The following is a 22,803-nucleotide window of genomic DNA, read 5'->3' as shown; positions in this document are numbered from 1 at the left end:
TCCCACGGTAGCCCAACCTCTCAGGGACTGGGACGTGTCCCCATGCAGAGGTCCTGTCACCACACAGCAGGTTTCCTGCCTGGGGAGGAGGGTCAGAGAAGGGCAGGAATAATCCTGAAGATTCCCAAAATGCAACAAGTTCAAATGTGGGCAGGACAGGGGCCCAGAGAACAGGGATCTCCTTCTATCCTAGGGACTACGGCAGCTGAAACTTGCATTTCTGCTTTTTTCAGTCTTAGCCTGTGTGGACAAACCAGGTCTCCCAGGCTCAGCAGAAGTCCCAGGCAGCCCAAGAACATTACCCAACACCCTGACCCTGTCCCTTAGGCTCTTACTCCAATTCCCCTTAAAGGGCCAACTCAGAAAAGCAAAAAGCCTGATTTGCAAAGCCCAACTCCACCACAAGCCCTGCCTGTGGCCATTAGCAAGCTTGACATGAGCTGCCAACACCATGGGCACAGATTCCCAGAAAAGGTTACCCAGGGAGCCACTGACTGGCCAGAACTGGCTCGGGAAGAGAAGTAACCACTGGCTTACTCATGTCACTACACCCCGTTCTCACTTGCCACGTGTGTCTCCATCTCCCGCGTCCTGATCTCTCTCTGGCCACTGGACCCAGCAGGCTCTGGAGGGGACAGTGAGCAGGGGACCTCGCGCAGCCACCCTCCCTCAAATCCAATTCCCTTGCACGTCACAGCGTCCCCTCCTGATGTCATGGTCCTCTTCGAGAACAAGAACAAAGTTAAACTCCAAGGGACGGATCTCCTGGTGGGGGCTCATTAGCATCCTTTCTCTGGGCCACCCTGAGGGAACTGCTAGGCCCAGGGATGGGGGGCCATCACTACTGCCACCATCCCACAGAGAAGCCTCCTTATTCATATGTGCCTTCTGCCCCCTCCCCAACCCCACGGCCCCTAGCAGCACCTGGCTCGGTGCAAGGGCACTTTTACTCCACACTTTGCATCCTTGCCAGCACCATCGAGTGGTCAGTGCTACTCCTGACTTTTATTTGTGAGAAAACAAGTTACGTGGAGAAAATCTATAGGACGTTCTAAGGACCCAAGCTTCTGTTATCCTCCCTTGATGATCCTTTCATTCCCACAAACCTTGTAGCCATCCCCAGAAGATTCCCAGCTCTGGAGTCTAAGCCCCTAAATTTACACCAGAGGAAACAGTACAAGGGAGCTTAACCAGCTCTCCCAGAGACTAAGGGGCAGAGGCAAGATTTGAATGCATGTCCTGTGACCCCAGGCTTGTCCGACGGTGCCATTTCTCTAGTTCCTTGGTGCTGAAAAGAAGCTGATGAATTCACGACTGCCCCCGGTGATCCGCCTGTCCTCCTGTTCCTGAGAAAGCCTCTCTAGCTCCAGTGCTGAGTATTTTCAGACGTGAGCCCCTCAGAGGCACAGACTGTCTCTCTTTACTACACAACGCCAACTAATGTCACCGAGTCAATCACAGCCACAAAATGGGAGTCACTACGGCAGGGGGCTGGATCCCATGACCTTCTGAGGTCCCTTCAGCCTCTAGAATCAAAGCGTCTGACTGTTCGGCCCAACTCTAGCTAAGTCCAAGGCTGGAGACTTCTATGAGTTTTAGGAAGGAATCCTTCAGTTTTAGGAAAAAGAAAAGAGATGGAAGAGGAGTTGGGAAGCTGGTAGGAGAGGGACACAGGGGGTACAGGAGAACCTGGAGCAGAGCATCAAGGGAGGTTTACAGCTCCTAGACCCATTGACCTGGAATCAGAGATGGGGATTTTACTAGTTTTGGCCCCAGATTCTGGCTCAGAGCCCACAAGGGAACTGTTAATGAGACGCTAATACCCCTCTAAGTAGTTAATGAGTGGATAAGCACACCTAAAGTCTTTAAAGCACCAAAGGGTTCCCTTTCTTCTCTGAGGTGGCTCATGACCCGCGGCAGCTAAGCAAAGGTTCCAAGCTGGGGTGGAAGCCTGGGAAGATGAAGACCAAGGGAGGGGAGGCACAGGGTGTGCTCCAAAGGCAGCTGGCTCACTTTTTCACGAGGCACTCTATGGTATCATCCAGCGGTGTCGGGAGGCGGATGAACACGTGCATACACACGGCTCTGAGCTGATTCGTGCCCTCCTCCCAAAGCTGGTGAACTAAAAGGCAGGGCAATTAGGACCCAAGGGTTACTCTACTTTTTAAATAGGGTTAAGCCAACTCCCTTGTTTCCTCCTTCCTCCTGGCCCCCTTCCCTCAATTGCTTCACAGTCTCCTACTGGCTTCTCCCCCCCCTCCCCGCATGGGCAAGAACAGAGCTCTCCAAATGCCCCAGGATATGCCCCGTCCAGGAACATAATGCCCTATCCCAAAGAGAACTCTCTAATGACAAAATGTACCTCTCCTCCTTTTTTGCAGAGGTGGGAGACTATGGATATGGAACACCACATACACACACTTAGCTGATGTGTTTGCTTGCTCAACTGTCCCCCCCCCCCCACCTTTTATTTCTTTTGTTCTTTGTGGGTAAAGGAGAAGAAAATAGTTCAGAAATGAAGGTAATATGAAAACACATGGTATTGATACATATTTTAAAAATAAAGACTACCTTTAGTTTTCTGTCTAAATAATCTCATTATCCTCATGACTTTTTGAATCCTAGAATAGCCTAAACTGTTGAATAAGAAAAATCTTCTCTGGCTGCCCTCTCATATGGAACTGCTTCCTTTTTCCTCTTTCCATTCACTGCCTGGGTGCCAGTGGGCAAATCTCCCTTTCCCCGAGCCTCAGTTTCCTGTTCTCTAACACGAGGGTGTTTTCCCCCAAATTCTATTTGTTCAAACCCACTTTTCCTATGAACAGAAGCCTACTTTCAGCCTGGTGCTCCTGTGAAGGAGAGATGCAGAGAGCTCTCCTCACCCTCACTGCCCCAGGGTAGATGGAGCCAACTCAGAAAGAAAACAGGTCCTCCCTTACCTAAGTTTTCCCTCTTAGTTTCATAACAAGAGGCAAGGCGAGGGTGGGGTATGGGGAAGTTCCAAACAAGGTCTTTTTTAGGCTGTGCTGCTATGCAGGTCTCCTGAATATCATCGCAACGTTGCCAAAGGCAGATGAGGAGGAAAAGGGACAAGACAGAAGATGTTCCGTCCCATGCTACGCGGCTAAGAGGCCGAAGACCTTCTCTAACAAACCCTGAGCCAAGGATGGGCTACCTCCCTGGATCAGAGGGGGAAGAACCTGACTTCAAGCTGGGAGGGACTCCAGAGGCCATCAACCCAAGGCTCTCATGTTACAGAGCAGGAAACTGAGGCCCGGAGAAAGGAAGATTTGGCCCCTGGCATGCAGGCAGAGAGCTCGGATTCAAACCCGGCATTCTATCGGTTCCACCTCCCCTCATCTAGAGGGCCACAGGAACTCGAGGGACCAACTCCTCCAGTGGGACCGAGCAGAAGGTGTGCCCCCATGCCAGCTTCCTGTTCGTTTGCTCGATAGGTCATAGGCAGATGCAGAGCTAGAACGCCAAACCCCCCATTTTATGGAGGAGGAGGTCCCCGGGTTGAGTGACCCCCAAGAGTCATACAGTAAGTAAGCCTCTAAGATAGGCCCCCAACCCAAATCTTTCCAACTTTGCACCCAGAGACAGTTCCACAGCTAACCATGACACCCCTGCCTGAGGTTCTGTCAGCAAGAGCACTGAGAGCGAGGATGGGGAAATGGTTTCAGAAAGCACGGAGACGTGGACACCAAGAACGCTTTTTGTCGCACCCAACCCCTGGAAACAAAGCAGGTGCCCATCGACCAAACTGTGGAGAAAAACTGGGGTAACGGGAAAGCACTAAGCTACAAAAACCAGGCGGCGACGAGGAGGGGCTCAGAGAAGTTCCGGAGACTTAGGGAGCTGATTCAGAGGCAGCAAGGGGACCGGGAAACAATGTCCACCATGACCGAAATGACACAAACACAAACGCAGGATGGGCGACCACAACGCCCGGGCCCAGACGTGGAACTGCCCCCCTCCCTTTCTTCCAGACCCAGCAATGTCCAGGTGAGTTTTGCTGAAACGCTTCCCTCGCTCTCTCTTCGTTATTCTGATAAAAGGGAAGGCTTGTCGCAGAGCGGACGCAGAAGGGGATAGGGTGGGAGCCAAAGCGATCTTACCGTCAGCGAAGTGAAGGTCATGCACATCCCACCGAAGCCGTTCAGAGACAGGGAGATGAAGATGAGCACAGAGAGGGCTGTGGGGGAAAGGGAGAACATTTATGGGGGGAGGAGGCTCCTAGGAAGCTGGCCCACTGGGGAGGGAGGATGCCCAGACTGTTCTGCTTTCTCTCCCTTCCTTCTTTGACACTCAGTCAGTATAACTGAAAGGAGGTTGGGAAAGGGGAACACAGGGAATCTCTCCTCAGAACACGGCTCACTCTCTTTTAGCATGTCTCACTAGTAAAAGCTGTATCCATTCCACTCACAATAGAAATATCTGCGCCCCCCAAACTCTATGCCAGGGTCTGAGGTTCAGAATCTGCCCTCTGACCTTTAGAACCCCTGTTTTCTTCAAGCCTCCGGTCAAATATCCTGTTCTAAGAACAAAAAGGCTTTTCTCGGCCCCTCATGCTACCACTTTGGAGTCTGTGGGTACCTAGATACATACAGGGGTATGTGGTAGTATGGAAGCCCCTTGAGGGAAGGCACTGGCTTGATATTCAACTTAGGACACACACACACACACACACACACACACACACACACACACACACACACACTAGTTGCTTAATAAATGCCTGTTGACTGAATCTCTTCCCAAAGAGGGCAGGGGCTGTTTCTTTTCTTTTTCTTTTTAATTTCTTTTAAATTTATTTTTAATACACATTACTTTATGAACTATTTTGGGAGAGAAAAATCAGAGCAAAATGGAAAAATCATGAGAGAGATGAAAAAACAGAAATGGTATTTTCTGTCCAAAGTCTGTTGGGATTGCTTTGGATCACTGAGCCACTCATCGCCCATTCTTGCTGTTATTGTGTCCAACATACTCCTGGTTCTGCTTGTTTTCTCAGCCTCAGTTCATGTAAATCTTTCCAAGCTTTTCTAAAGTTAGCTTGTTCATCATTTTTTATGATGTTTATATTTATGATATTTTATGACATTTACTTTCATGTTCCAGAACTTATTCAGCCATTCCCCAACTGATGGATATTCACTCCTTTTCCAATTCTTTACTACCGCAAAGAGTCGCTACAAGCATTTTTGCACATGTGGGCCCCTTTCCCTCCTTTAAGATCTCTTATAAGCCCAATAGAGACACTGCTGGGTCAAAGGGTATGCACAGTTTATAGCCCTTTGGGCATAGTTCCAGATCTCTTTCTGGAATGGTTGGATCATTTCACAACTCCACTAACAATGCATTAGTGTCCCAGTTTTCCCACATCCCCTCTAAAATTCATCATTATTTTTTCCTGTCATCTTAGCCCATCTGAAAGTTGTGAGGTGTTTCCTCAGAATTGTTTTCATTTATGTTTCTCTGATCAATAGTGATTGAGAGCATTTTTTTCATATAACCTTAGAAGGCTTTAATTTCCTCATCTGAAAATTGTCTGTTTATATCCTTTGACCATTTATCAATTGGGGAGGTGGGACAGGGAGGGCTGTTTCTTTATGTCTTTGTTTTCTCTGGCACCTAGCACAAAGGAGGTGCTTTTGATTTTAATGCATCGGCTCTCCCAGGGAGGGAAGGCCGGTGCCCTCAGGGCAGCTCTGGGTGCTCAGTGGAAGACTGAGCCCGGGTGCTATAAGAACTCCGTCCTTTTGCAGCTGGATGGATGCCATTTTCCACTTGGCATCCCAGGAGTAGCTGGGTCAGTTTGGGTTGAGCAATACCACTGGGGCTGTTTCACACCTACCACTAGTTTCCCTGTGGTTTTCCTGGATAAGTGACCAGCTGGCAATGTGAAACAATCTACTGGAAATTCCTACCATCTCTGCCCCTTGACCCCTGTTCCCCTCCCAGAACTCAGCACCTATTTTTGTAGGGTGGCAATATGCCAGAGAACACACCCAGGTTCTCCCTCTTGCCCTGAATACTCACATTTTGGGTTACTGGCTCCATAGGCGATCATCAAGCAAGAAACGGAAAAGCAGGCGCTGAAAGCAAATGGGAACCATCAGCCATTGTCATTGAGAGCTGGGGTGGAGGGTGCAGTGAAGGGAGGGAATCGGAGAGATCACAACTCCGGCTTCCTATCATTGGCCACTAAATGCTACACTGGAACCATTGAGGGGCCCCTCATCGGCTTGGAAAACCAAAACACTCAACTCAACTCCCTCTAATCTAAATGGTGCGATGGCAGAACAGGAAACCTGCCCATTCCCAACTTGGAGGGAGAGTCTGAAGTCTGCCTTTGGCTGGGAGACTCTGGGCAAGTCCATTCATTTCTCGGCTCTGCCATTTTCTAATCTATAAAATGAAGTTCATCACACCTGTAGTGCCCACCTCACAGGACTGCTGTGAGCAAGGTACTTTATAAACCCCAAAGCGTTAGACAGGGGTCCTCAAACTTTTTAAATAGGGGGCCAGCTCACTGTCCCTCAGATTGTTGGAGGGCCAGACTATAGTAAAAACAAAAACTTTGTCTTGTGGGCCTTTAAATAAACAAACTTCATAGCCCTGGGGGAGGGGGATAAACATCCTCAGCTGCCGATCTGGCCTGCGGGCCATAGTTTGAGGACCCCTGCATTAGAGAGACAGCATGTCCCAAAAATCTGGGTGCAATTTGAGGTTTTTGCCTTTGGGGATACCTTGTATAAATTTGAATAGTTCCAGTCATCTAATGAACTAATATACATAAATAATAATCTTATTATATTATTATTATAATATATTATGTAAACAATAATATATGAACGAACTAATATATATAAAAAGTGGATGTAAACCTTAAAACATTATATTTAAAATTTTTTCTTTCTCATAAACTTAAGCATCAACAAACATGACCCTCTCAAAATACAGAGAACAAAAAAGAGGGTTTTTTATGAAACATTTGGTATTCTATTTTAACCCCATACTAATAACATTATTGACGTTCCAGATTTTACTCAAGAGAAGCTCTAGTCCTTCTCGATTTCACTTGATCCCCCATTGTCCTTTATGACCAAAAGAAATAGCCAGGAGGGGTCCTCATTTATGGAGACTGTTGGAAAAGCCTGCCCAGGACTCCCCAAAAGGAAGCTTAGAAGACTCAGGAGATCACAGATGAGAACTAGAAAAGACCGAAAGGTCACCTCATCCACCCAACGCCCAGGGGGGTGGAGGAAAGAGGATCTGAACCCTGGTCTTCTGCCTTTGACTCCAAAGCAAATTCCTCATCCCTTGAGGACAGGTACGGTGTCCACCATTCTCCTGTATGTCACCTCTAGTCTCCCTCACGTCATCTGGCCCATGGTTGGACCCACATCACAAGGGCTCAGCTAAGTGGGATGCCCCACGAGACGTTCCAAAGAACGGAATGGGGCCCAGAGCCTCCCGGCTCAGCAACACCGCGAGCCCTCCAGGTGACAGGGACCCACCAGTGCCTGCTCTGGTTTCCCAGTTTCCCCCCCAGCAAGTTTTCCCAAAGGGAAGCTGAAGTCCAGGGCAAGGACGATCAGCTCCACAGCTAGTAAGTGGCTTGGGAGTGTGGCTGGCCTCCATTCAGGGGTCCTTATACTGACCTGCCAAGCAAGCGCAGCTTGCGGGGGCCATATTTGTCCATGACGATGCCCAGGGGCAGAGTGATGGCACTGAGCAGGAAGGAGCCCACGGTAAAAGCCAAGTTGAGCATTTCATCCTGGGCCTTACAGCTGATCCAGCCGTTTATCCAGCTCACCTCTTCCTGTTCCACCTCCGGGGCCTGGTCAGAGCTGTTGGTGATGTTTTCTGTGAGATGAAAAGGAAAAGAAGACCCACACACAGTGATGAGGATGAGGGTGACAGGAAAGCCAATCCCATGGAGAAAGTGCCAGCCCCCCCCAACTGTCACCCACAGGGCCGAGAGGCCAGGCTGGCCTTGCTGGAATCAACAGGCACCCGGTGGTTGGCCACCATCTCCTTCCACTAGAGGGGAACGCCCAGAACCCCAAGATCCGTGGGAAAAGCCCAAGTCATCATCCTGAGAAGCAGCCTGGGAGCTGCTCCTGCAGATGCCATAGCCACAGTAGTGAAGACCCAGAGAGGAAGGTTTGTGCCATCAAAGTCCTTGGCAAATGGCCCAACATCAGGAACCACTACGACTTTATCCATGGTACCGTAGTACTGGTGGGCCTCCAGAACCTTCATTCAGCGTCTTAGGGCACCTCTGGGGCATCGGGACTGGTCCCCAGCCACCTCCTAATCCCAACACTCCTCATAGTGTCACTATTGGCATCTTTCCTTCCCAAAGGTAAAATTGGCTTTATGACAGAGCCAGGGCAGTAAGTCTGGCCCAGAACCCCTGGAGCTACCTTGACCGGTATAGGATACCCGTTTCCCAATCGCAGCAAAGCCAGAGTCCTTGGACTCGGGCACCAGATAGGAAACCCCGGCCCCCCCTCAGAGTCACAGAACCAATGGGAGAAAGCTGGCCCAGGCTCAGTTAGTCCAGACCAACCTGAAATCGGAGAAACAAGATCAATCCTGGACAAATAACCAAGGCAAGGGCCCTTATCTCACCGCCTTTAACTCTCTTAGTGCAGGATGGGTCCCACACCGAGGTCAAGGGTCGGTGACCCACCCCAAAATAATGCCCAGAGCAGCTGCCACAAGATCAGGTCAGCGATGGAATTGGGGGAATTCTGGCCATAACGACGCCAACTCACTCCTGATGGATGCAGAAAGCTAAGCCGCTGACCTGGGAGAGGGATGGGAAAGGAGGGAGAAGGGGACAGAGGGGGGAAAGGGAGGGGGCTCCCCTGGAGCTCACATTCTTAAAAAAGGGAGAGCCCTTTATAAAAGGGCCCGTCTGGCTGATCCCCAGAGCCGGGGCGCCCTTGATGACTTTTTCAGCTGTGCCATTTTACTCCTGGTATTCATGACTAGGACAACTAAAACCAGCACCTCAGGCTTTGTGACAGAATTTCCCTTTGTAAGTCACCGTGATCCCCTCCTTTTTTTTAAGTAGAGGGGGAAGTTCCCTCTGTATGGCCCTCACTGCTCTTCTGAGTCTCAGTTGCCTGAGTTGTCACACCTGGACACACCTGGTCCAGTCCCTGGCACGCTGGAGCTGGAGTGTTGGCCACAGAAGCGAGGCGACCATGGCCCTGGTCTCTCACCTCCCAAGACCCAGAAAGGGGAGGAAGCAAGAAAGGGGAGAGGCCCTAGGTGAATGGAACAATTAGCTTTCACCAGAATGAGACTGAAAGGGCGCTGACTAATCGTGCAAAACCAGGCCAAGCCCTGAGGTTGTAAAATGACTTTCTTTTTCATTCCGATGGAGGGGCCTTCCCACAGGCCCGGGATTACAGGAAAAGGAGGGATGATCCATGAAACTGCAGCTCTTACTTTTCTAAGTACATCCCCCACCCTGGAGCTTCCCGAGCTCCCCCACTTGCGTGAGCATCTCCCGGTCTTCTGTTCTCTTCCCTGAAATTTTTTTAAGCTGCCCAATGAGTCCTTTCCTTTTAGCTTGTCGCTCTGGCCCCTTGAAAGCCCACTTTCCTATCAGGAAGAGGAGAGGAGAGAAAAGAGAAGAAAGTCTTTGGACCACAATGTACTTTGGGGCCATTTCCTCTGCCAGGAGGGGCTTCTGTGCTTCATATCTGATCCCATGGTGAGGGAAGGGCAGGGAAAAGGTTCCACTGAACCCAGAGGGGGACCAGGCCCTCGGAAACTGGTCTGGAAAGATCCCTGCTCAGAGATGCCCACACACAAGCTGCCAGCATGGAAGGAGGAGGCCAGTGCAGGCTGCCAACCCCCGACTCGTCAGACTCCCGGGCTGGTGCCGGCCTGGGCCTCAGAGACCGCAGGCACAGGGCAAGATCTCGGCCTACTGACAGCTCCAGCCATGCGATATCTGGGCACCCAACGTGCGTAAAAGATGCTAATTAATTAAGATAAACAATTAACTATACAGGAGGAGCAGCCCAGCCCAGCCAGTGGGCAGATAGAGAAGGGAGAAAATAGGGCATGTTGTTTGGGGGAAGAGCCAGGAAGGATCTGAAACAGATTGGATTCCCCTGAGCTGAGGACGCAAATAAACCAAAGAAATCTTCCTTTCTGTTTTTAAAGAAAGAAACCTTCTCCTACCTAGTGGCCAACACCTGAGCCCCACAGTGCTCCCATCTGTCCACATCCAGTGTAGATCTGCTGGGCCATCTCAGACCCTGCCTTGGCTAACTATTCTCTAGGCCAGAGCTTCCCAAATTTTCCATACATGCTTAAGCATTAGGGGGCCCTCCTATCTCTACCCCAAGAGCTTTTGCTTCTGGGGGTTCTTTCTAGCGATAGTTTCCCTATTGGAAATTTAAATTTTTATTCTTATTTCTAAAAGTTTTGATACTGCAGATCCCTTTAAAGGGTCTTGGGGAGCCCCAGGGGTCACTCTTGCACAGGATGCCTTCTCTGAAAGACGTTTTAAATGCACAAAATAAAATATATAAGATTACAAAGGAAACTAATTCTGTCAGAATCATTATCAACATCAAAAAACATAAACAATTCAGGGACTCCGCCCCTGAAATCTGTCCACAGACCCCAGGAAAAGATCTCCTGTTCTAATTTATGACAGAAAATTTAAAAACAAAAAGAGCCCTTCCTGTGTGCCAAGATGGCCCTGAGGGCACCAGCAGGAAGGAAGCTGGCCCTTGTGTTAGTCCCTGTGTTGACAAGGTCTATGTACAGGGAAGATCTATCTGCCAGGTTAGCGGAGGTCTAGGGTGATGAGACCAGGGCTCCCATTCCTGGGCCACTAAAGGCCTCTGGGGCCGGGGGCTTATGACTCTCAGTTGGAGCCTAAGCCGTCAGGAACTGCTGCCCTGTATCTAGTATAACCTGGCCTCCCCCAGGCCCAGCCACTGCTCCTCACGGGTCCCGGACAGATGGAGGCCAAGAGCCCTTCTTCATGCCTCTCCTTAAACACCTGAACACGGCCTCCTGGGCCCCCGCCTGAACCTTCCCCCACAGGGGCTGGCTCTCTGGGCGGGAGGAGGGAGGACCTCAGGATAAGCAGGAGATATAAAAACAAGAGACAGCAAACCACTTATTTACTAAGCTGGGGGGAGAAGGAGGGTTGGACTGAGTTCTGGCCACAGACAAATGCTGCCTCTTGTCATTTACTCCCAGTGCGCCCTTGGACAGATCCCTGAATCTCACAAGGCCTCCTTTCCTTAGATGGCCTGGAAGGCTTCTTCCTGCTGAAGTCTAGAATATCCTGAAGGTCCTTGCCAGTTAACACAAGCTCTCTCTCTTTCTGTCCGTGTTTTTCTCTCTCTGTCTCTCTCTCCCCCTCTCCCTCTCCCTCTTTCTCTCTTCCTCCTCCCTCCCTCTCCATCCTCCCATGTGGCAGGAGCATGAGAACAGATGGCTAAAGGAGGCAGAGAAGTTCACTTCTCCTTCCTGGTTAGCCTGAGGCTGGCTGGTTGGGCGCTGGAGCACTCCAGAAACCCTCCTGGAACACCGCTGTGTTTCAGCCCGGACCCTTTTGCTCCCACCAGGTGGTGGGTGATGGGGGAAGGAGGGAGAACCAGGGGCGCCAGTGTTCCCAGGGTGGGCTCCCCTTCCGCCCCTCCGGCAGCTGCAGCAGCGAGTATCCAGACACGGGTCAGGGCCCCCAGAGTGCGGAGGCCAGGCCGGGGAGAGCCTCACAGATCTGCCCTGGGGAAAGGACCAGGGGGTCGGCCTGGAGCAGATTTAGGCGGGGATACGATAGCAGTGAAGAAGTGCGTCAGTCCCCAGCTCTACAAGAGGGAGTCCATCTGTTCCACTTGGTCTCCAGGAATGAGGGAAGAAAAAATGATGGACAAAAACATTCCCATTCCCAACAGCTCACTCCCGGTGCCATCGCGGACACCTCACAGTAGGGCCCTTCTAAGTCCTGCTGCTGCTCCAAGTCTCCATCTTGGATTTTGAGCTGCATGGACCTCCAGCTCTCTCCTGATACAGACACACACCCGAGCAGCCTAGGAGGGCAGGGCTCCCCGGTGCCGGAAGGACAAGCGGCGGGATTCGAACTCTCTCCCTTCATTCAGATTCAGTACTCTTCCCATTGAATCCTAATACCGCCTGTCAAATAGAGGCTGCCTTGGGAATGAGTGACAGGTTCTCTTAGGATTCAGGGCTAGATGGGCCCTTAGAGGCCACTGAGTCCAGTCCCTTTTATACATGAAGTGAGGCTGAAAGCCAGGCTGTCACGAAGCTAATAACGGTCTGAGGCAGCATTTGAACTCAAGGCCCAGCCCTCCAGCAACCTGGAGAGGGCATTCCTGTCTGGAAGAGCTCGGTCTAAACGGCCACGGAGAGCCACCAGGGAACCCCCAATCGTTAGGCCGCTGCTCCGCGCTCTGGCGGCAGGATGGGAAGAGCACTGGTCTGGAGCGAGGGAAGCAGCTTCAGAGCCTCCTGACGACAACTGCCAGCTGGGAACTGTGGGCGCGACCACGGCTCCAATCCACCTGGAGATGGGAGGAGCAGGAGGGGCTCACCTGCCGGCGGGGGCCACAGGAGGAGAGCGCCACACACACCCAGGGATCCACACCTTTTGTTGGCAGCAAACAAGATCGTCATAAATAACCCCAACAGCCCCCGCCCACTGGGCCACCCCACCCGGGGCTCCTGTTTGGGCCCCGAGAAGCCAAAGAAAGGAGGCCGTGGGATGCGTCTCCCCAGAAAGAGGCCCCTCGGCCTCCTCAGCAGCAGCAGAGCGTGGCCCGGGAGCGGCCGGCCGGGGAGTCAGAGGGTCCCTTCCTTGTGGGAGCCCCATTCCAGGAAAGGGGAAACACAGAGGAGAACTGGTAGAACAAGGCTGAGGGAAGAGCCGCAGCGGGGCTGTTTATCCGAGGCCCCGGAGGAGGGAGGAGGAAACAATACGACGCTCTGTTCCAATGAACTTCACCACAGCAGAGTCAAAGAAAGCCCGTCTGTGCCAGATGCAATTGCCGGCAACAGCCAGGGAACGGAGGGCCGCGGACGGGGCTGCTCTCGGGAAGGACGCTTCACGGTCTGCAGAAGATGTCCGCTCACCTGATCCTCCCCGCCCGGGCACGAGGGGCTATTCCTCTCCCCTTTTACAGATGAGGGAAACTGAGGCCTGGAGACTGAGTGGCTTCCCCACACGGGGAAGTGTTGTAAGGAGTGATTATTAGCCCAAGCAGCACAGCCTAGTGAAGAGAGCACTGGACTTGGGCCTGGGTTAAAATCCTGCCTCAGAAAGGGATCAGCTGTGTGACCATAAGCAAATCAAGCTAACCTAGTCAGCTAATCTGTCCATTAAGTACCTACTATGTGCTAGGCACTGGAAATACAAGACAAAAAGTGAAAGGATCCCTATGTTCAAGGGACATCCATTCCAATGGAAACGAGGTTGGCTGCAGGCTCCCTTCCTACCCTAAATCAACAAAGGATCTCCCCAACTCTCAAACAGACCACTCCATTACACCGCCTCCCTTGATTCCCAGTACATCCAAGAGTTTTTTCCTGAATCCCACCAAATGAAAAGCCAATGGCTTTTTCCAGGGCCCTCTGGGATTCCCAGCCTTGCAAAACTTGGGAAATCCTTACGACAAGAGGCCTTTGATCAGCTCTTCAGCCCCTCACTTGGCTTCCACACAGCTCCTCCCCGCCCCCGCCCCCACGGGATGCTGGGCTCAGAGGACCCGCTGCTAACTGGGCTCAACCTGGACAAGGCTCTTCTGCCCTTCTCCGAAATCCTCCGTCCATCCTATCCGGCAACAGGAAGCATCTCGGCTCACCAAAGGAGATGTGGGGGAGAGGTCAGTCTCAGACGAGGGACAAACAAGAGAAGGCGACAGACCAGAGCAACGAAGGCCGGTCCCGTGGCCAGACGGGGCCCCCCCACTCTCCCGGGGCGAAGAACACCCCTTCTTGTCTTGTCTGAAGGAGAAAATAGCCACAGGGGGGACTGGCAAGGCGCTGTAAACATCCCCACTGTTTGGGGGCAAGAATAATCCCTTGGTACTGCTCAGCATGAAGGGGGATGTCACCAGGCCATTGACAAGGTCCCTGAGAAGCAGCACTTAACCAGACAGACTCTCTTGGAGCCATGGAAAACAAGGGGAAGCCGGCTGATGGGGGAGGGGCCCGGCTAGGTCACGGAGAGTGAAGGCAGGCAGAGGGAGGAAGGGGGAAATTCCCGCGGGAACGCTGGGTAATGAGATGTCACCGGCCCAGAAGGATGGCGGATCTCTCTCCGGGCAACGTGCCCACCGCCTTACGCAGCTGGTTCCATCACAGGGACGGCCGAGTCGCCCCCTGTCCAAGGGGTAGCCCCACACTAGCTGAGCCATGACGGCTTCCTTTCCCATTGGGCTCTGGGAGAGCGGCAAGAACGGGAGGCTCCATGAGACCCAGGCCGGCTGTGACCTCCTGGCCCTCTTTGGAGAAGAGATGAGCGGTGGCGGAGGAAGGCAAAGCGCCAGCCCGGCGGCCGGAGGGCCAGCCTTAGCCTGGGCCCGGTCCCTCCCCAGGCCCCCAAGGAAGGAGAGCTTGACCTGGGGTCTGTGGACTTTTGTTACCTCTGCTGCATCTCCAAATAAGGGATTTCTTTTGTAATCCCAGGTTATTTGACTTTATGCGCCAAAACACAGTATTCTGAGAAGGGTCCCCAGGTACATGGGCAGAGGGAGCTTCCTCATGGGAGTGGCTCCTCTAAAGAAATCACCAAATAAGCAGACTCAGCACCCCCCATACACACACCCATAAATAAAAAGATAAAAACGTGTGACACATGGAAATGGCAGCAAGAGTGAAAGGGCGGACAGCGGGGAGTCCTGAACCTCTGGCCTGGGAGCATGGGAGGGGACCATAAAGTGGGAGTGCCCCAAAGCATCCCGGTGCAGGGTTCCATCTGAAGGCCAGGGGAGAAGGGGACAGGGAGTGAGCTCCCCGTCTCAGAGCTGCCACGGCCCCCCGGTTAGCCCCTGTGACCCGGGTTACCCAGCACCGGTCAGCACCGACACGCTTGGAGGCCCCAGCAAGCCCCTGCCCCACCCCCCTCTCCTCCGTCACCCTTGACCGAGTTGGGGCACAATTGTGAAACATACTTGGTTCCCTGGCAGTCACCCTAGCGCACGTGAGACTTCCATTATCGCCCTGCCAAATACCTGGGTGGCAGGGCCGCGGCAAAGACACTCGATGACGGGAAGAGAGGAGTAAGTTTCCTGTAGCATGTCCCTGCCTGTGGTCACCTTGGAATCTGCAGCCTTAGCCCATCTCCCCACTTCCCAGAAGGACAAGAGCTCTCTCCTTTCTCTCTCCCTCCTCCACCTTCCACTCTGTCTCTGTCTCTCTGTCTCTCCCCTCCTTCTCTCTTTCCTCTCCCTCTCTCCATCTCTTTCCCTTTCTGCTTCTCTCCGTTATCTCTCTCTCTGTCTCTGTCTCCCTCTCTCCTCCCTTCTCTGACTCTTTCCTCTCCCCTCCTCCCCCTCTCCTCCCTCTATTTCCCTCCACCATCTGTCTCTTTCTTTCCTCTCTGTTTCTCTCTCCTCTGTTCCTCTCTCTGGCTCCCCCCCTCCCCCCTGCGTTCTATTTCTTGGTCTTTCTCTTTCTCTGTATTCTGTCCTGTCTTTCTCGAAGAACGCCAGGCCTAAAGGTCCAGAGGATGTGGGGTTGCGGCCCAGCTCTAGCTCCACCAGCTCCGTGGCCTTGGGCATCTTCCAGGGTCTCCATGAGCATCACTAAGCGGCGGTGCCCTCTGCCGAGGAGGCAGCTTGGTGCACTGGAGAGAACCAGGCAGGGCTGGGTTCTAGTCTTACCTCAGAACCAGGCAAAGAACTTAACTTAGCCTCCAAGGCAGCTATTCCCTGAGACTGGATTCTAGGAGAGGAGGCTGTTCTGGGTGATGGAGCTCCCTCACTTGGCGTGTCCTAGGCCCGACCCCATCGCCACCCCACCGAGAATATTGAGGACTGAAGGTGAAGGGAAGATGGGAAACACAGAGGATCACAGATTTAGAACTGGAAGAAGACTGTATTTTCTTTCTTTTTCCAGGGAGCAAGCCCATGTCTCCTCCCCTCCTCCTCCTGCCCCTGTCCCATTCCAAACAAACAATAAAAAAGAAAAAAATCCACTCCTAACAAATCTGCCCAGTCACCGGACACATGCTCCCTGGCTAGGTCTGACTGTGCCGTACGCATCTATCCCTGCTCCCTGGGGCTGGGGAAGGGACTTTCTCTATCATCCCCTGGTAATATGGGTGGCCGGTGTATGGCTCAGAGTCCTCAAGTCTTTCTAAGCTGCTTCTCTCTACGATACTGCTGTTATTTATAAATTGTCCCGGTTCTGCATCTGTCCCAGAGGTCTTCCCGTGCATTTCACCACATCTTACAATGCGGTAATATCTGTGACACTCACAGACCATCAACTGTTTAGCCCCCAACACCTGACTTTGTACTTGAGGAAAGGAGCTTCTGTGATGAAAGGGGTCACTCAACATCACCCAGGCAGTGATGGTCAGAGCCTGGGTTTGACCCACATCCTGTGATTTCAATGGAAGGGAGGCTGGAGGTCAAGGAACTGCCCCACCCCGACCCATCTGGACTGTGTGACCTGTGGCAAGTCACTTCTCCACTAAGAGCCCTTAGGCAGCTCTCTAAGATTCTAGATAGGCAGAGAGGGTGGCAACCTCCCAAGAAATGGAAATGCTTTGTAAATGGTAGAATGTGATTACACACATCCCCTCCCTTACACTTGGGGGCATGGAGCAAGTACCCAGATCTATATCCACAGATCTGGATAAGTCCTGGGCCCCGCGAACGGCCTGTCCGAAACACGGGTTTCCTCAAACCGCATTCCAGGAGACAGGGTCCTAGAACACAAGGGAGCAGGAGAAAGAGGAAAGCAGCAGAGCCTGAGCTCCAGAGTAGGGAAAAGGACAAATCAGCGAGGAAACGCCGGTGTCCCTGGCCAAGGTCCCGCGGTGGTGTTCTGCCAAGGCTACATCGGAGCACGGGAAGATGGAGCCACCAGGGGAGTCTGGTATCTAATGGAGACCACAGGCTGGCCTCTCGGGTCCTCACATTCTACCTTTTCCCTCTCTCGACGAGAGCAATAAAGGGCCCTCCGGCCTCGAGTCCCGGGAGGAAGGGGTCATAGAATTAAAAGGGGAAGGAATCTTTCAGTGTAGCTAGCTGGTGTAGGGATGGGATCTTGACTTGGAGTCAGAAAGATGCCAGTTCAAATCCTGCCTCAGACAGTTACTAGCTGGGTGATCCTAGTCATATCCAAGCCTCAGTTTTCTCATGTATGAAATGAAAATAAAAACGCCTCCCTTAGAGGACTGCTGTGAGGAGCAAATGAAATAATTATCGTAGAGTTTTTATTTAATTCAACCGCCTCGTTTTACAGATAAAGAGACTCAGAGTTTTATAAAAGTCAATGACCAAGTAAGTGGCAGATCTAGGATTTGAACCCAGGATCTGACTTCCCACTGAACCACAAATCCTCCCTTGACACTGACTACCTGTGTAAAATTGGGGGAGGAATGGACTAGCCAGTCTCTGTGCTCTCTCCCAGCTCTGGGACTCTGACCCTACAAGCATCCCTCACCCTCTCCCATTATCTCCACTGCATAGGTGCCTTCCAATTGAATGTAAACAACAAATGCAAAATTCGGCCTGGCTCTGGACCCCCGTGGATGTCTGAATCAGGATCGGAAGCCCATACAGAGAAGAAGAAAAGGCTTAACCCACTCAGGCCGACTGTCTCCACACCGATCTTAAAAGAAAAAGGAAAAGTTGACAAATTTGCATTTTGCCCCTTGTAAACTGGCTCCTACATTCCAGCTTCCTTCTAGAACCAATCCTCCAGAGGCAGCTAAAGTTCTCCATCTAATTGCCTCTTTATCACTGCCAAGTTTGAAGACTTTAAACTTATTCCACAAAAGATCTTAACCATAAATCTCCCCATCTTAGTCAGAGGCCTGCCATGACTTCTAGTCCGAAAGTAACAGGTCAGAGCAATCTCTCAGAAGTGCTGATAAGGAGCTCCAGCCCGATAAAGCGCCCCGCCTCAGCAGGAATTCCAGCAGAAGATGCTGGATCAACAGGTTAGGGGCCCAGAATCAGCAAAACCCAAATTAAGGAGGGAGCAAAGGGCTCCCGAAGAGCCGAGAAAAGCAGCTCGTGCCCGGGATCTCAAGGGACCGTTGCCAGCCATTCCATTGTCTGTCAGAACACACTGCCAATTCAACTCAACTCGACTGATCCAATTCAACATGTATTTTCTTGCACCCGTCCATGCCGGGCACAGAGATAAAACAAACACCCAGTTCCTGGCCTAAAGAAACTTACAGTCTGCTGGAATTCCCAATGAAGGAGGGGCCCCAAGGAAACAGAACAAACTTGAAGATGTATACGAAGCTGAGATAAATTGTTTTTCAACATTAATTGATTTTCTTTGTAATCCTTTGTATTTAAGAACATGGTTCTGAGAAGGGATTCAGAGGATACATACAGAAGAGATTAAGAATCTCTGTTCCAAGGTACCACGAACAGTGTGGTCTCAGTGGAGATGGGACAGGGAACCCATCAGGTCTGGCCACACAGCTTTGTTGACTGGACCAGACAAAACAGTTATTTTTACTCTTTTTGGGTGCTTAAAAATGTGGTCGCCTAGTTCTCAACTCTCCCAGAAAGGAGGCAGCTAGTTCAGATCGCAGCGGGCAGGAAAGAGGAAAGAAAGAAGTCGGGGGAAGAATCGGCCAAGTGACTCGGGGCTTCAGTAGTCATTAATCTCCAAACATCTCCCAGACGTAGCAGAAATCCCTGTCCAGAGAACAAGGTCTGCATCACCCAAGATTTCTGCTGATGCTGGCAAAGCCCTGCCAAGAGCCCTTAGGTTGTTAGGAAATGTTTTTTGAGTAGCTAAAGGTCAAGGGTTACAAGAGATATACTCTCTGCCCTCTTCCAAGTATCTATTCCCTCCCCCCAAGCACTCCCGTGCCCTAGTGAATCAGAGACTCCAGCCCTCCCAGAGGACATGGGAGAGCTGGGTGCTGGTTACCCCCAGAGCCCACCGTGGATTCTCACTCCAGCTCGGGCTCCAAGGCCACACGACCCAGGGACAGGCCCAATTTACACAGAGGAACTGGTTACCCCCAGAGCCCACCATGGATTCTCACTCAAGCTAAGGGCTCCAAGGCACACGACACAGGGACAGGCCTAAATGACAGACTTTAGGCCCAATTTACACGGAGGAACTGGTTACCCCCAGAGCCCACCGTGGATTCTCACTCCAGCTCAGGCTCCAAGGCCACACGACACAGGGACAGGCCTAAATGACAGACTTTAGGCCCAATTTACATGGAGGAAACTAGGTCTGAGCGCCGTGGAAGGCCTCAGGAGGACAAGAGCCAGTTTTAGACTGGCTCGGGTGTGGCTGAGATTTGGATGGGTTATCTCTCATCTAAATTCACCACCCACGGCAAGTGGGGAGGCTCGGTTGGGGGGTGGCACTTCCCTCAGTTTCCTGTTCATTGGTATTATCTAAGGTTGCAGCTGAAGTAAACAGAGCCAGTGGTATATCATACCTGAGCCCCAGGCATACCATTGGCAATCTGGATCAAGGCCCTTTTTTCCCTGAGCTCTACTTCCTCCTCCAAAAAATGAGGGTGGGGCTTGAAAGTCCTTCAAGGCTGTGACTCTGGGGCCCCACACAATGACGACTTCTCCCAAATGATGAAAAACCCAAACCAAATCGAAATCGTGACCTTATGGGCACATTGTTCATTTTTTTGAAGCTCCGAATCATGACGTGGAGTCCGGGACAAAGGCATTCTTTTCTGCAAGTGCAGGCAAAGAACTGGAGGGGAGGTTTCCCTGGTGGAGTGACCTCTTTCAGCCCAGGTAATCCTCAGCACTCTCACTGTCACTTAGAGTCCTAGAGAAGATTTCCAGCACTAGGAGGAGTGACTTTCCCTGTTCCCCAGCAAAGCTGGAACCCCGCTGTCTCTGACCTTGATAATGATTCCCTTCCCAAAATCTCATTCAATTTTAGGCCACTTCCCTTCGTTGAAATTTGGACAGTTCTAGCAAACGTCAGTTAATGGGTCTCTACCTACAGGATATTCTTCACCAGTTGTGCTAATCACACAGAGGCTGATATTTAGTTACTGTTCAGTCGTCACTGATTTTTCATGACCCCCATCTGGTTTGCCTTTCCTGTTTCAATTCATTTTACAGATGAGGAAACAGAGGCAAACGGGATTAAGTGACTTGCCCAGAGTCATACAGCCAGTAAAAGTCTGGGGCCAGATTCGCTATATTCCTTTCTATCCCCATTCAAATTTCTCCAAAGGTCTATCATAGCTAATTTTTCTTCATTTCTATTCACTTCCACAACATCTTTATTTTGTGCTTAATTTATCTAGTTCTGATAGAGGGAGGCTGAGATCCAAAAGGAGCTTAGATTTTATTTTACTGGTAAGAGACTTGCCAGGATCACACAGCTGAATGATCCACAGCACCATTCAGCTGTCCAGCTATTGTTTTACACAAGGTTCTAAAGCACACGAGGCCCTTTAGAGTCTTTGTCTGTATGCTTCTCACAACCAACTCAAGGTGTAATCTCTGTTAGTATTATTGTTGCCTGTTTTACAGACAAAGAAAGTGAGTCTCAGAGAAGTGAACGACTCGCAATGGTACAACCAGCAAGTATTTGTTGTTGGACTGTCCCTCTCCTGGGGGGAGCCACTAGACCTCTCCAGAAGGAAACAGCCCAACTGGCATCTGACATAATTAAGGGAGCCTCAGTTTGTCCTTCCTTGTGCCATCAGGGAGGTGAGGCCATGAAATGAGGGAGGGCTGTGCAAGGTCAGCAGATTCACTTTCTCCTTCAGAGTCATCTGGGTCCAAGAGCAAGACAGTTCAAGCCCCAGATTCAGGGAAAGATGGTGACCTTTTAAGTTAAGATCTCAGTTTGACTGAGGCAACACACCCATTCAGTGATCAAGGTGAGTTAAGAAATGAGGCAGAGAATGAGCCCTTTCACCTAGTCAAAAATAAGCATAACAACAGTAACTGGGGAGGGAATGGAGCTTCAGGGTCCTTGGAGACCCTGTGTCATCCTACCCCTCTAGCACCATCCACAAATCAGCAGGATTTCCACAACCTCTAAGGAAGACACAGCTTTTCAACATCACAAAGCAATGAGACTGAGTCAGTTTCCAAACCCACCAAACTCGGAGGGGAATTCCATTTGGAGACCTTTCTCCGAGGGCTCCGTCCAGCTCGGAGACTGTAAGCTCCCAGAAGGCAGGGGATTGTCTCAACTGAACTCTGGGTCTCCTCTGGGGCTCTGCATCGAGCAGGGGTTTAATAAGGTGGAATACTTGCCTCCTGACGCAAAACAAAGCCATGAACCACAACTTCCTCTCAATATCTCTCACAGACTGCCACCCAATCAAAAGACTTCCCTGAAGAGACTCTGAACAGAATAAAGTCAGGCTCATTTGAGCAACCAACAGAGACTTGCTGAGTGCTGCTGTGTGGCCAGGGCAGCCACGGTTCTGATCACAGCTGGAGGCCGGAGTCAGCAGACCCAGCACCTGTTGGTTGGGGGCCCTGGCTTACATAAGTCTCCTGCAGTTCCTGGAAGGGACCCGAGACACTGCAGGACCCCAGAGTTCGGGGCCACACGGGCCCTTGGAGGCCTTTGGGGCTGATCTTCCATTTTCAAAAAGGAAGGAATAGACAAGGAGAAAGGAAATTGATTTGCCCAAGACCTCACAGGGAGTAAATGAGGAGAGATCCTGTGCTTTTGCTTTCAAAGGAGGGAGTTGGAGATCTGGACTTTTATTTGCTCATCAGTTCGATGAGGACGGCAAGCCTTAGCCCTCCCTTCATAGTGTACAGAAGCCTCCCAACCACACTGCTTGGCTCCCCATACCAGCCTCGATTTGCTTTGTGGCCCCTCACTTTCCCGATCTGTACAATGGGGAGAGTAACCCCTGTACCCCGAGCGCTTGGGAGGATGTATAGGAAGATTTTTCGAGCCTCGGCACTGTGGGGGTGGATACAGCGATTATAGAAATAGAGACTTCCCTGGAAGGCTCTGACTGGTGGGAAGAACAGGATAATCCCGCCCTAGCCTGGCTCGATGATATCACCTCATTTTAGAGTACCCATAAGCCCCAGACCCTCCCCCCCTCCCCATCTGCTTACCTGGCTCCTGGCACAGATAGGAATAGAAACCCTCGGACTTGAGCATGATGAGCAGGGACCCCCAGCCCAGGAGGACCGCAGAGAACAGGAGATTTTCCACCACGGCGGTGCAGGCCATCCACCATCGCCTCCGGTGGGCAGTGGCCAGAGTGGGGGCCATGGCTCAAGCTGGGAGGGAGAGGCGGGGAGAGACCAGCCCGGAGGAGCGATGTGGTGGCAACCTGCAAAGAGAAGTGCGGGTCACAACCCGGAGCCTCGGTGGCAGGGAGCAGTGGGTGGCTGGCGCACCTCCCCCTTCCCCAGCCTCTGCAGCAAAATGCAAACTATGTCACCCCTTCCACGGAGGCTGCTGCAGGTGGGGGAAGGAAGGAGGGTTGAGCAAGAGGCAGGCTCGAGCCCCGGGGAAGCCCGGCAGGGATCAGCCGGAGCCGGAGCCCGCTGCCTGCAGCAGCCTCGCCCCCCTTCCGGTGCCGGGGGGACTGGAGGCTCCCCGGCCCTC

At 51.8% G+C, this 22,803-nt stretch overlaps 1 protein-coding gene across 3 annotated transcripts in view; it reads right to left on the bottom strand.

The window, feature by feature from the left end:
• The window catches only part of SLC43A2 (solute carrier family 43 member 2), a 47,931-nt gene that overhangs the window by 24,376 nt on the left and 752 nt on the right, over positions 1 to 22,803 (bottom strand). For 2 of the 3 annotated variants that reach the window (XM_051992185.1, XM_051992184.1), the window contains exons 2-5: positions 22,305 to 22,525; positions 7,671 to 7,875; positions 6,046 to 6,101; positions 4,122 to 4,198 (exon numbers count right to left, since the gene is read on the bottom strand). In XM_051992185.1, coding sequence (XP_051848145.1) covers positions 4,122 to 4,198; positions 6,046 to 6,101; positions 7,671 to 7,875; positions 22,305 to 22,464 — 498 coding nt within the window. In that variant the 5' untranslated portion in view covers positions 22,465 to 22,525. Of the gene's footprint in view, positions 1 to 4,121; positions 4,199 to 6,045; positions 6,102 to 7,670; positions 7,876 to 22,304; positions 22,754 to 22,803 lie in introns of those variants that run through there. The other variant, XM_051992186.1, reaches the window with a different exon arrangement.

Source organism: Antechinus flavipes, chromosome 4 (genome assembly GCF_016432865.1).
Source record: "Antechinus flavipes isolate AdamAnt ecotype Samford, QLD, Australia chromosome 4, AdamAnt_v2, whole genome shotgun sequence".
Lineage (NCBI taxonomy): Eukaryota > Metazoa > Chordata > Mammalia > Dasyuromorphia > Dasyuridae > Antechinus > Antechinus flavipes.
Note: the sequence above shows the minus strand (reverse complement) of the source record. Positions and strands in the feature narration are given on the sequence as shown.